Source organism: Poromitra crassiceps (genome assembly GCF_964638095.1).
Source record: "Poromitra crassiceps genome assembly, chromosome: 3".
Classification (NCBI taxonomy): Eukaryota; Metazoa; Chordata; class Actinopteri; order Beryciformes; family Melamphaidae; genus Poromitra; species Poromitra crassiceps.
Genome location: NC_139625.1, coordinates 24,613,799 through 24,628,028, shown reverse-complemented (window position 1 = coordinate 24,628,028; position 14,230 = coordinate 24,613,799). Strand labels below are relative to the sequence as shown.

The 14,230-nt window shown below is 42.2% G+C and overlaps 1 protein-coding gene across 1 annotated transcript; it reads right to left on the bottom strand.

The window, feature by feature from the left end:
• Positions 1 to 303: 303 nt before the first annotated feature.
• nkx2.1 (NK2 homeobox 1) lies at positions 304 to 2,306 on the bottom strand (the record flags this gene model as incomplete). Its single annotated transcript, XM_083632825.1, has 2 exons — positions 1,819 to 2,306; positions 304 to 962 (listed from the first exon to the last, which is right to left on the bottom strand). Exons 1-2 carry the CDS (start codon positions 2,183 to 2,185, stop codon positions 304 to 306), a joined length of 1,026 nt encoding a protein of 341 aa, XP_083488951.1. The 5' UTR covers positions 2,186 to 2,306.
• Positions 2,307 to 14,230: the final 11,924 nt, after the last annotated feature.

Below are 14,230 nucleotides of genomic sequence, written 5' to 3'. Positions count from 1 at the left end.
GAAAAGCACCCATATAGGTTCACTTTATCCTAACAGGTGCGGCTATAACTGTTGATCGTATTTTTCTCTTTCGATATAATTTACATAAATAATTCCAAAGTCATGGTCAAAAAGTGTTTCTTTTTCCTCATGCAGCCAAGTCACACTTCCTTCCAAAGATGAAAATATCAAGAAGAGCTGCACCAAATTGGTTCTTACAAATGCGGCACATTTACAGTGAACTTGCCACTCTTGAGAGCAAAGTGTCTCACGTCGCGTTTTTTATTATTATTATATAAATAGATTAACTCATATGTGCTCTTGTCACCATGTCCTGCCGTATAACAGGGCTGAGCACTGCAGGGCAGAGCCGTATTCTGTACCGGGGGAGTTCAGGTGCGAGAGGCCGGCCACTTGGCTCTGGAGTGACGGGGGACTGGAGGAGTGCTGTGCCAATAAGTCTGGAGAGTGACCCGTGCTTCCCACCTGCTGCGGGGCCTGGTGCGTGCTGTTGGACATGATCATCACATTGCCTCCTTGCTGGTGGTGCGTCTGTGCGGAGGATGTGGGCGTGTGGCCGCTGCCCTGACACGGCTTCCCGTCCTTCACCAACACCGGCACGGCCACCCTCCGAGGGGACTGCTGCTGGCAGGAGCCGCTCTCCTGCTGCATTTGCTGCTGCGACACTTTGTCCTTAGCCTGCCTCTTCATCTTGTAGCGGTGGTTCTGGAACCAGATCTTGACCTGGGTCGGGGTGAGGTGGATCATGCTCGCCAGGTGCTCCCTCTCCGGCGCCGAGAGGTACTTCTGCTGCTTGAAGCGTCGCTCCAGCTCGTAGACCTGAGCCTGGGAGAATAGTACCCGTCTCTTTCTCCTCGGGGTGCCGGACAGGACACCCATGCCTTTACCCACGTCTGCCAGCGAGCTGAGACTGCCCATGCTGCCCATGTTCATGCCCGTGGAAGAGCCCATGAAGCGAGAAACTGGAAAGAAAGAGAAATACAATGAAATAACTGATTTCATCTTCAGCGAAATTGTCACAATTAATGCACGATACAAAACAAACACAAATTAGACACACAAAAAATACAATTACTAATATAATAATAATAATATGTATTGTTATAGCAAAATTGGCATCATCTCCCCGAAATACTAACACAGGTTTAAAGCAGGTGGTTTAAAACAGGACTGTTACAGTTTCACGAACCCTGGCATCCGGTGGTTCCAACCTTGTCAATGAATATTTAAACAAGTGCAACTTGTGATCTGCATTTTGACAAGCAGAGCAGACGCGTAGTCGAGTCCTAAAACGCACCGGGAAGAACACAAACCCTAACCTAACGCTTAATAATATTATATTATAGGCGTGTATGCTATACTTGATATAATATCACTGTCCCTTATTTAACTGGATTTCTGGGGACAAAATGGAGCAACGACTGATGACAGCAATGTTATTATTTTGGTCAATGTGATAAATTAGAATTATTTGACGTTTGTCGTCAAATTACGCACACGGAACTGACCATGAAAACCTCTCTGAGAATTTTCAGATATTGCCACCAAAATAATTTGTGGAATTTTGGTTGATATTTCTTCTCCATAATAATGATGAGAAAGATGCATTTTGGACTATTAACTTAACCCAAGGTATGGCGAGTGGCCACATTGGCGCTCATACACAGGTGAGTTGCAACCAATATCCTCAGACGGACAGGCAAACGAGCACTAAAATACAACATGAACACTCATGAGAAGTCTGAATTTCAGCGTCCCCCTGCGGGAACACAGTGACTAGCTTGCCCGTGAAGATGGTAAAGGCTATAGCCTACTCACTGGTGGAGAAGCGTGGATCTGGGTTGGCTCCATACCAGCCGGTGGCTGTGGCACTGCTCCTCATGCCGTCCTGGTAGGAGGGAAGGTCGCTCATGTTGCCCAAGGTGCCATTGCAGTAGCCCCCCATGGCAGTGTGTGACAGCTGAGAAACACCTGCCGCAGTCATGTGGTAAGCCGCAGACACAGTCCCATTATGGCCCATGTGGTGCTGTTGCATCGCCGCCTGAGAGACCTGCGGCTGCCGGTAAGAAGTGAGCGGTGACGCCAAGTTGTTATTCTCCATACTTACTTTCTTATAGCTCTCCTCAAGGGGACTCAAGATATCGGAAACAGAAAAAGGAGTCGTATGCTTAGGGCTCATCGACATTGTTCTGGGGCTGGAGAGGGAGAAATTAGAAGGCAAGGCAATCTCTCCTTCTGTTTTTTCTAGGCCAAAGCCCCTCTGGTTCCTGTTGTCTCAGCGTCGATCCACAGCTAGATGAACATGTAGGAGAGCTCCTCAAGTCCGCCTTAATTGGATTGAGTGGGAGCTCGGTGCTGGCTTTGGTTTGTTTTAGCTGGGTGCCAGGTTTAAGGCTGCCATCAGAGGCGGGGCATCGGCAACAAAACAGCTATAGCCTCCCTTCGCCCAGCGTAATTTCACTTACAAGACATGTGCTCCCCTCCCACTAACAAAGTACTGTACATGGGTCATATATGTCCATCGCGTCTCTGGAGCTGCGGAGTGTCTGCAGCGATGTCTGAGCGCACAGCTGCATTTGGAGTTTCTGACTGGCTGCAGTGCACCTTGGGATTGTAGTGACTGGCCACAATACACTTTATTAACTGTAGTGATGTTTACGAGGACCTCTTGATGAAAGGAGGCCTATATGGACTTGAGAGTTGGAGAACCACTCCTCAGTTGAACTACTGACTTTTAATGGCCATGAGAGGCCTAGTGATTGCAGGATTGTTTGTGTTATGCCTTATCGTACTCAGACATGCAAAAGTGCACTTGCGGGGAGGGAAATTGACTGATACTGATAAGTAAATAAATACACATCCGCGTGTTAAGTGGCTGCGTAAATGATTAACCCTTTTTTTCTTTGATATCATTGGACACAAGCAGCATGTTACCTAAATTCAGATGCACACACTCGTCTCAGCACAGTAAAACAAGAAAATAGTCTGGAGTAGCCTAGAAGAGCCTCTCAAGTTAACAGCGTTCAAGTAGGCCTACCTACTCCTGCAGCACAACGCCAGGTAGTGTATTGCTCAACGAGCCATAACAGTTTAACTTAATCATATCTAATTTCCAATATGTTGCGTAAATATAAGAAAAGCTTCTGCCTCTCTCAAACCACCTTTCAAGTTCAAATAATTTCCTTGCTCAAACATGCACAATTGAAGCATTTACTGTACCAAACCAAAGTGCGCTTTTACGCAAAGCGTGCGCTTTTACGCAAAGGTTTTTCTCACTGTTCACCCCAAACATGTTTTACGCAAGTCAACGTACTGTAGGAATTAAACAAATAAGAATAAATTACAGGTCCTAAATATTGTCTCAATCAGTTTAATTATGATGATGATGATTGTGATGATGATGTTGTTGATGATGCTGCTGCTGCTGCTGCTGACGACGACGACGATTATTATTATTATTATTATTAATATTAGGTTATTATTATTATTATTATTATACAATGTTAATATCATCACTATTTTTGTTGTTGCTGCTGCTATCATCAGCATTAGGCTATTGGTGTTGGTATTAGTATTGCTATATTGCTATTAGTGTTAGTATTATTAATAACAGCTGTAATATCAGCTAATTACTCAAATAACATATTTTTGCTACAACATTGTTTCAACCTATTTAGTCTTGCTTGCCAGACTCTCCGTTTACAACCTATTTGACACCCTTGAACTCATGAATATTAATATAAAGCAATACATGGATTAAGCTAATTTAGTCGCCTGCTTAAGCCGCTTTTGTACAGCAAATTAATAATACATGAAAACAGTGTCTTAGTTGATAAAATAACTTAAACCTGAATAAATTATCTCTGGATGTCAGGATACCGGAGTCAAATAAATATAGCAACTCTTTAGTTTTTCAAAGCTCTTCTCGACAACGCTACCGTCGCCGGCTGCAGAAGCCTGCCCTGCTTCTCGGTTCAGCCAATATCCGCAGGAATTACAGAAACACAGCGTCTTCTGGTGGCAGCCACAATCATTTGTAAAACTCTTTCTGTTTCATATCAAAAACAGCCATTTGCAAAACAGTGAAACTCTAACAACTTTAACTGTAGGCTATTAGCCTATACATTATTGTTCTGTTTTATCTTGAATTTCACATGGGATAAGTACAGCAATAGTGCCTAAATAAACTACAGTGACATGCCGATTCCTCGCTATTGTCATCAGTGGGCTCCTCTAACGTGACTGTCTTATTTCAGTGCTGTCATTGAGCAGCATATTTCACGGCACGTGAACTGTTACCATAGCTAATCTGATCCAAGTGGCTTATAGATGTCAGTGCTGGATGGGGCTGTGTCATGGGCGTAGTTTTAGGGTGGGACAGGTGGGACACGGGACACCCACTTTTCTGAGGAGCTAAAAATGGTCCCCACCACTTTTTGGGTTGGCCCGAAAATCCGTGATTGATATTTTTATTTTATTTTTCATTTTTTTTCAATATTTTATTTTCAGTTTTCAGAACATCAAAAACAAACTCAGACAGAGAAAGAAAGAAAGAAAGAAAGAAAGAAAGAAAGAAAGAAAGAAAGAAAGAAAGAAAGAAAGAAAGAAAGAAAAACAATATTCAACATTTGTGTTACAACATGGTGCTAGCTGCTAGATGTGTCTATGCTTCCAAGAGATGTCATACATGGGATCCCACACAAGGGGTTCATGAAAAAGCAGCTGCAAGTCTCAGCGGTCGCCCCTAACCTCATCAAGGTAGGCCAAAAACGGGTCCCAAATAACCGAAAACTTTCCAAGTGAGTTGGTCCGCAGGAACCTGAGTCTCTCCATTCATATAACAAAGGTCATGTCCGCCAACCATGGCTCAAAAGGAGGAGGAGAGGGGGACTTCCATTCCTGCAAAATGAGTTTCTTGGCAACAATAGTCCCCTGTGTCAGAGACTGTTGCACAGCTGTAGGAAAGTTCAGAGAGGACTCTGAGCAACCAAAGATGGCGATTTCTGCCTCTGGCTGAAAGGTTATTTTGTAGGCTTTAGAGTACCAATCAAATATTTTGGCCCAGAAACCTGTCAATGAAGGGCAGAACCAGAAGGCATGAGACAGAGCGCCCTCTGACACCTGACCCCTGTCACACAGTGGTGAGACAGACGGGTAAATCCTGTGCAACTTATGTTTAGAATAGTGAAGACGGTGAGTGACTTTCAATTGGATCAGTTGGTGTCTACTATTAACTGAGCAGAGTTGCACCACGGACATGCTCCTATCCCATATAATGTCAGATAAGTCAATGCCAAGTTCCCCCTGCCTCTCCTCTCTAATCCTCTCAGTAGAGGCTATGGTGTTCATTTTAATTTTTAAAGCTAGCTAGGAATTGATTGGTGCCAACCATGTCAACCTACCATGCCGGGGAGGGGGCTAAATAGCTCTCCAAAGTTAAGCTAAATCTTATAGGGAAAAAATTGGCATGGCCATTTTCAAAGGGGTCCCTTGACCTCTCATCTCAAGATATTTTAATGAGAATGGGTTCTATATAGGATTAGGGCTACACACCTTGAGTTGCATGCACTTTCTGTCACAAAGGTGTCTTTCGCTTTGAAAATGTTTAAGCTGTTTTCTTTTCAATCAAGTCTAAATCTAACTGTAATATAAGTTTTTAATAAAAGTTCAAAAGTTCGAAAGAATTTGGGCACCTCTGATTTAGCTGCTGTGCAGGACTGTTACGCTGTTCTGCTGTTGGGATAGGTGCATGTATGGTTCTGATATTCTGAATATAAGCTACAGTACAGTATAAATAAGGTTGTGCATTGATTTCCCTGCTGTGCTGCTGTGTTTGGTCATTAAATAAATGGAGAGAGAGAGAGAGAGAGAGAGAGTCCTCCACAGATACTGTATATGTCGGTTCAGTCTTTGTTTTTCGATTAGAGGTGGGCTACCCGACTCGAACCACCGATGGGTCCCGACAGGTCGGGCCGGGTTTGGACCAAAAAAAAAAATGAAGTGATGTTCGGGTTTGGGCCGGGCTCGATCACGTTGTTCAGTCACTGTAATGTGTTGTGTTGTTTTATGCTTCAAATCATGCTGTATCAGTGCCTGAATTTATTTACTACGTCCCTGACAGCACCTGAAGGCATCGCTGACAGTGGCGCTGACAGTGAGATTGATGCATTTTACTTTAAAATGTACAAAATTTGCCTCTGGACCCCCCTACAGAGTCTGTGGACCCCATGCCAAATGTCCCCACCACTTTCCAAATCAAACCTATGCCCTTGGGCTGCGTTGACCCTCATTTGAAAAGGGTCAGAGTCCTGACTGCAATATTAGTCTACCATATCTCCCTATTTATCCTATGAAAACAATATTATGATATAGTAAGATAAATATTACAGCCATACTAAATATGGTGTGGGTGCCATATCGCAGGCAATTCAAATTAAAACATGTTGCTGCTGCATCCAAGGTTTAGCCTATATAAAGGCATTACATCAGTATACCTGTTCCCTATTCTGGAACATGGCTATTATGACCAATTAGCGGTAATTAGTCCAAATTCCTCTGAATAATGAGGATTTTACTTTTTGAATTGGTGGTTAGAGCCTTTATTTGCGGCTCCAAGTTGTTGTTAACTGATTAACGCATGATGGGCTGGTTAGGTTTGGGACTTGGGTTTAGGGTTCAGATTATTAGAATTAGGCTACATACATACATACATACATACATACATACATACAGTACATACATGCATACATACATACATACATACATACATACATACATACATACATACATACATAGTTAAAAAAAAATAAAAAAATAGAAACATTTGTCCACAGCCTAAAAACGTTTCTATTTCACAATTTCGGCTCAAAACTTGTTAAATGGATTTAATGATTTATTTTTTGGTTAGTGTTACGGCCTTGGTCAGAGTATGGCCTAGGTTTGGTCTCAGTATTTTTTACATTGCCTCACCTCTGTCTCCATTCCAGACACGCCCCCTCTGATTGCCTGATTGCTGTGAGGAGTGCTCACCTGGACCTAGACAACTTTTTCATGGTCATAACAGTTAGGTTTAGGGTTAGGGACACGCCTAAACCTAACCTCTCCCACGCCTAACCCTAACCCTAAGCCTAACCTCTCCCACCCCCCACGCCTAACCCTCCCACCCCTCTAAAACCTCCCACCCCTGTAAAAACTACCATTATAAAAAAAAACGTTTCCATTTAACAATTTTAGAGCCGAAATTGTGAAATAGAAATGTTTTTGGCTGTGGACCAATATTACTATTTCACAATTTTCTAAGAGACTGTGTGTATGCATGCATACATGCATACACATACCAAGGTCAGTAAACGCACTATTGAATATAACTGATAACACACTAAGTCTCTTTAGTAATAATATAGCCAATAATATTATGACACAATAGAGATATAAAATACCATAAACTCACTAACCTGACACAATAAGTCTCTCTGCCAGGAGTAGCCTATAAATAAATCTCTTCAGGAATAGGCTAGGAATATTATAATCATCTATTAATAGCCAAAAGGGAGTAAGTGGGTTCTGTTTGTTTGTTTGTCTGTCTGTCCGTCTGCAATTTTTGTCCCACATTTTTGTCCCACTTTGTCCCACATTGTGAGGTTTGTGATGATTTTGGTCAGTAATGATGTCACAATGTCTATGACATGCAAAGTTGAGCAATAAGTGCGCTGCGTGATGTCACTCGAGCACTCCTGTGATCAGTGATGGTCACTCGAGCAATTGTGATGTCATCAGTGAGTGATGTAATCAGTGATGCGAAATTGCGGAATTTTGCGCTGCGCATGCCAATTAGGGCAGGCGAGGCCACGCAGCAGCCGAGCTGCGGGCAAGGCACTCGATGATGTCATCAGATGTTATCAGTGATGGTCACTCAAGCAATTGTGAAGTCATCAGTGATGCGAAGTTGAGCAAGGCAAAGTTGATTTGTATAGCACATTTAAAACAACCGCAGTTGACCCCCCCTTAATGTGGGTCTTTCGAGAAAGAAATTGACAAATATAAAAAAAATATCCAGATTCACCGGTGTCTTGGCTGAAGTTGGCTCATATTCCACTTTGTGTTGGCTGAAATATAGCCTATTTCTACGTCCGCCTCGACTTGGAGCACACACATTAGGTTACATTCATGGTTTAAACAAATAGACAAATACAAAGGGCCTTGGTGAATATTATAGTCAGAGATGGTTGTTCTATTCTCATTTTAAAATGTATTTAGTGTCTCTATAGCTTAAAAAATGAAAAAGTTACAAATATTTTTTAAATCACTTTTTTTTAACTGAAACCCCATACATTCAGGAGGTGTCTCGTCATAGGGTCAGCAGGGCGTCATAGGGTCATAGGGCGGTGTCTCATCAAGGTCAGCATGGCGGTCGGGGGAGATCCCGTTCTCCCCAGCATAGTTAGCATTTAGCTGCTAGCCCAGCCCAGGTAAACAGGATCGGGGATTCAAGCACTGCAGTAAACGCACATCTGAACAGATGTACCTGCTCTAGAATCCCCAATTCTGGAGTGTAGAGCCGCAGCACCGTCCTTTGTTGACTCAGCCCATTGAGATGCATGGGGGGTTTTCTCCCCCACCGTCTAGTCTCGCGCACCAGCCGTAGTAACATTTTGTGGGCATTCCCACACAGACCGACTCTATCTATTGGTAACTATAGGGACAACCAAGCATTGCGACAACCAGTGCTGTCAGTGTCTTTGAAGGGTTATAGGCTACATTACAAGAATGAAAGGGATATCCATTTCAAGCAATGTAGGAATGACTATTGTGAGATGTGTTGATGATGAGCAATCTATGCGAGAGTAAAAGGGCAACTTCGGTTCGGGCCAGGGCCAGTGCATCATGTAGCAACCAGGCGACCTCATGCAACTCAAGCCCAGTCGAGGAAACTACATCTTTCAACAGCCCAAGTTTGGCACTGATGACATCATCACCATTTCAACAGCCCAAATTTGGCACTGATGACATCACTGATGACATCATCACTGATGGCATCATCACCATTTCAACAGCCCAAGTTTAGCACTGATGACATCACTGATGACATCATCACTGATGACATCATCCTCCATTCCTGACTGACTGACTGACTGAATGAATGAATTAATTCCTGACTCACCCCAAAATGCCTTCTCTTCTCCCCTATGCTTGTGTTTTTCTTCATCGATCATCTCACATGAGAAAGAAGACACACACACACACACACACACACACACACACACACACACACACACACACACACAAAACTCACTTCTTGGACAGAAAGCAGAAAGCTGCATCAGCAATTATCCACTGAAGGAGACACAAGGAGATGTTTTCAGCAGCTTCTTGAATCTCCAACTGGCGGAGTTGAACATCATGTTGTTTCATGGTCATGACATGGTGCAAAGCAGCATGCTGGATGAGTGACTTTGGAGTAACCTCGCGTCACCAGGCTACTTTGGAGTGTGGAGAACAGCATCTATTCTACAGGAATGACGTCACACACCAGGCCGCCAACACACCATTGTCCAAACCAGTGTAGGAGTGTTCAAATGTAGGCTACAGCATGTGGTTCAGCGGTGAAGCACGGCCCCTAATGGAACATCTATTTTTCACCAACTGAAATCACCATCTGGTCATAACCACAGTGAGTGAGTGATTTTGCAAACTGATAGCATGTGTTATACTGCTATCTAGTGGAGGTTTGTATAACAAACCACAGGAAACTATTTTCAGTCTGCCAGTAGGAACCTGGCTGGCTGTTTTTTGACTGTCCTTTAACAATTCAACTCAACATTTTGTACTTACTGCACTTTTGTTCTAGGTATGCCCATTGCCTATACTTAAACGCATGTAGGCCTAACTGCACTGAAACTGAGAAAAATAATTTCATCATTTATCTCCTGCCCCTGCTCAACTATTGATGGTACAGCATAGGCTGTATGCTTATAGCATTCGGTATCATTTTTTAAATGTAAACCCTTAAATTTGATCAGAAAGTTTGAAACTGCTCTGCGTCTATGTATAGGGCAGCAGTAGTCAGAAAGGAGGGAGGAGAGTTTGTCCAGGCCCAAATCGGTAACGTCACACAGATGCGCAGCTGTCTAGAGAATGGATTGATTGTGAGGCTAGATTTGGTGTAGATTTAATTTTGAGGTATATTTTTCGGTTTACTGCAACATGTTGAAGCACATCCTTTTAAAGTCTTGGCTCATGGGGTTTATAGCTTGAGAAAGCATCATTGTATGTTGTCTGAATTGTGGACAAGAAGAATTTCAGTAGAGAATCCCAACATTTAGTGTTATTCCTTCTAACATTCAAAACAACAATGCAGTCTGTGTTGCCAATTATTTATTTTCTGCAAAGCTGACCTTAATGGAGTTCCATCAACTCATCTCTCTTATTTTTGTCATACAGATTGTTTTGGTCTTTCTTTTTACAACAGTTTGTAGATTTGTTAAGAATAAGCAATGCAAATATGATGAGAATACTGTCTGCAGTATAGGGAACAATCCCTGAAAACTGGCACCTTTCTCATATCATATCATATCATACGTGTACAAACTGCTAGTGGGTAGGTTACAGGTGTAGCCTCAGCAAGTGGGGCATCGGTAAGAGTGAGGAGGACTCAGAGGAACCAAATGCAAGGGTTTTTATTCAACAGATCCCTTGATTGTTGATGGTAGGTTGGCACATGTAGACAAATGGTACAGATGATTTACACCTATAACACAAACAAAGTATTAAAAAATGATTCTATAACAAATGGTTCAATTTAACAACAGGGAAACAGCTTTAAGTAATCGAACCAATCTAAGTCAAATAATCATGAAATCAATACACAAAGGAAATAACTAACAAAACTGACTTCAGATAATGCATCTGCACCATCTGCACGCATGATCAAACACCAAGGGAAATGAGAAAAGGCAGCCTCCTCTACTGCTGTCCAGGGCACAAACTGAGTATGGAGCCTTTTGTACAATGCGTGTCCCCAATACTTGCAGTACACATGTCCTCCATGTTATAGATAGATTGATGCTTAAAACACCTTCTCTTCAATATACTGACATGATTTCTATATTCAAAAAAATATTTTTGTATCAACTGAAATGAAGAGAAGCATCAGGAAGCTTGAGGAACCTGCAGCTTGCATACTTTTTGTTCCATGGGCAAAACAAGCATTTGAACTGAAGGGTTATCTCCATGTACCAACAGCTGCACCTCCAGCCATCAGTCTGTCAAGCTCCTGAAATTCGCAGATGACACCATCCTCATAGGGCTCATCTCTCATGGAGATGAGTCTGTGTACAGGCAGGAGATCGACCACCTGATGACCTGGTGCAATCAAAACAACCTGGAGCTCAATGCCAAAAAGACAGTGGAGATGGTTGTGGACTAGGAAAAATGCAGCCCCACCTTCCCCCATCCATCACCCCCATCCATCACTGTCTGGTATGCTGCTGCTGCCCGCAAGGACATCTCCAGACTGCAGCGCATCATCCGCCGAGGTGAAAAGGTGGTCGGGTGCAGCCTGCCATCCATTCAAGACCACACTGCCAAGATGCTAACGCGGTCTCAGAAAATTATGGCCGACCCAACCATCCATAAACTCTTCAGGGTTCTCCCCCATGGCAGAAGACTGGTGTCTTGCAGTACCAGAACCACCCATCACAGGGACAGCTTCTACGTAATTGCTATCCGAAAGCCCCCAAAAGTCAGGAGTTTGACATCCCCTTCCCAGATGCCCCGGAGCAATCCGGCTCTGCAACGACTGGGCCCCTTCTCCCTATGGACATTATCCCACAGACATTTAAGGACTCAACTTGATATTTCGCATGGACTTTTACATGATCATTTTACATGGACATTATCCCACGGACATTCTCTTCTGTCTGCTCTATATTTTGCTATTTGCTTTTGCTATTGCTGTGATTGCTGCACTGCATACTGCACAAATACAAATTCCTCTAACATACTCACTTATGGCTATATATCAAATTAATCTTGAATCTTGAATCCAGTGGAGAGGTCAGCAGGCAATGTCAAAACATTTGAAACTTTTCAACTGCTCATCTTCACATGTATAATACTTGGTCTTTCAAAAGTATAAGTTGATAATTCACTATTGTTTTTAATTATTGGCTGAGATGAAGAATGCAGTCCGACACTCTTGTCCATATCAGGCTCGCCATCACAATCAATTTTAGCCTGATTCAAATGCTGCAGTCACATCTGTGCTGAGTGATAACTTTCAACTTTTACCACAGACTGTTGTATTCTGACTCTGAGACTATAAAGTCAGCCATGTCCTCTCTAGCCACTGTCATGCATCTTAAGTGGATTGTGGCTGGCAGCACATCACCCATGGCTCCAGATGCACTAAATCAAACTCATTTAGTTTATATCCAAGTCAGCGCAATCAGCCTCTAATAATAAGTTATAGTTCAATCAATTGAAAAAACACCAGAGATGTCAGTGTCTTGTTGCTTTGTGAAATATTTTTACTATGCATAACAATAAATAGTTAAATCCCTTAAGATTTATTTTCCCTGCTCCTAAATAGGCCTTATTCTTCTTCCTGATGAGTAAATGTTAAGAGCCATTTGGTTTGGCTGTAGCACTGATGAAACAACAGAAGTTTAATTTAAAAATAAACTGCAAGAATGTTAACTTTTTTAGACAATGATTCCCTTACATGACTGCAGCAGACTAATAACAAAATCTGTTGAATACAAAGAGCAAAAGACAATCTTTGGTAAAGCTTTGATGGTTGAAGTGCATTTCTAGGCGTGCATGTGCAAATCGAAATATAATAGCAACCAAATAATACCAAAGTTTAGTATAAAAAGTAAATCCTAAATCCTATATTGAACATATTTTGCAAACACTTGTCAAAGCGCCTCCCGTTGCCTTGGAACATATCTTTCCCAAAGGGGCCCAGTGTTGGCCAACGAGTAAAACTAGGATGGGTAGGAATACCGAGCCCATCCTTTTCAGACAATTCCTCTGACCAACTTAAAAAACCAATGGCAACCTCTAAAAGCCTGTCTTTGTCACCCTTAAACCCCACGATGCTCTAAAACACCATTGTGCAGTTAAACCTCATAAATTTGTCGCAGGGACTGATTAAACATCACGGGAATTGAAACACTAAAGATTTTGTCTAGGTCCCTTTTGGATGAAGGACAATGGTCCATTCACGGGGAGACACCCAGACAAAAAGAGTGTTTAAGGGGAGATGCAGCGGGCTGAGGGGTTTGGCCAGTCCCCTCCATATGTGATACAAGGTGGCCCCAGCAAGACGGACAAAGGGCCAGGTGACAGGGACGATGCGCTGCAGGGTCACAGGACGAGCAAACAACATCACAGGGGGCGTGAAAGCAAGGAAACCCCTCCGTGCAGATGAGCACTTAAGTTCTTCAATAATACAGTATTTATTCAAAAAGTTGTATTCTATCCAAAATATATGGGGAATACTGCGCAAAATCATCTTAATTTAAGTGTTAATCACTTTTGGGTATCAGTTCTTGCCAATATGGAAAGCATAATGTTTCATGAGTGGACAATTATTAACTGAAAAATCAACCAAACTAGAAATATTTGCTGTGTTATTTCATTTAGCCTACCAAATTTTAAATGGCGAAACTGAATAAAACACTCATGCTGATGTGCCCCGTTGGAAATACGAGTAAAAATAACATCCTCTTCAAACCCTATAAGGTCTCCTATGACCCCCCCCCCCCCAGTTTATTCTTATAGCCTTATTTAGCCTATACTTTTGACTTAGGATAACAAAACGTTAATTTGCTTAAAAGTGAAAAGCACCCCATGGCCCAGACGACAAAAAGGCTATAGTGAGTGAGGCTGTAATGTTTACTGGGTATTCTTATGCTTAACCAAATTCATTCCGCAAGTAATGTTTGCTCAGCTTTTGGGTGCTTGATGAGTTTTTAACATCATAAAAGCCTTTGGGCCTGTGTCATGACCTGCTACATATTTGATTCAAGCCAGACTGGAATGCTAAATTGATCAAATTTGCTTTACGTTTAAATAAAAGCATAATTTTCATACAAATAAGCAGCTTTAGAAACGACCGTATCCATGGACTAGATTGAATATTATTAGGTCTAGTCTATAAACAAATATATATAATACATAAATAAAAGTGACAAATTACAAAATAGGAGAAAGTATTTATTAATCA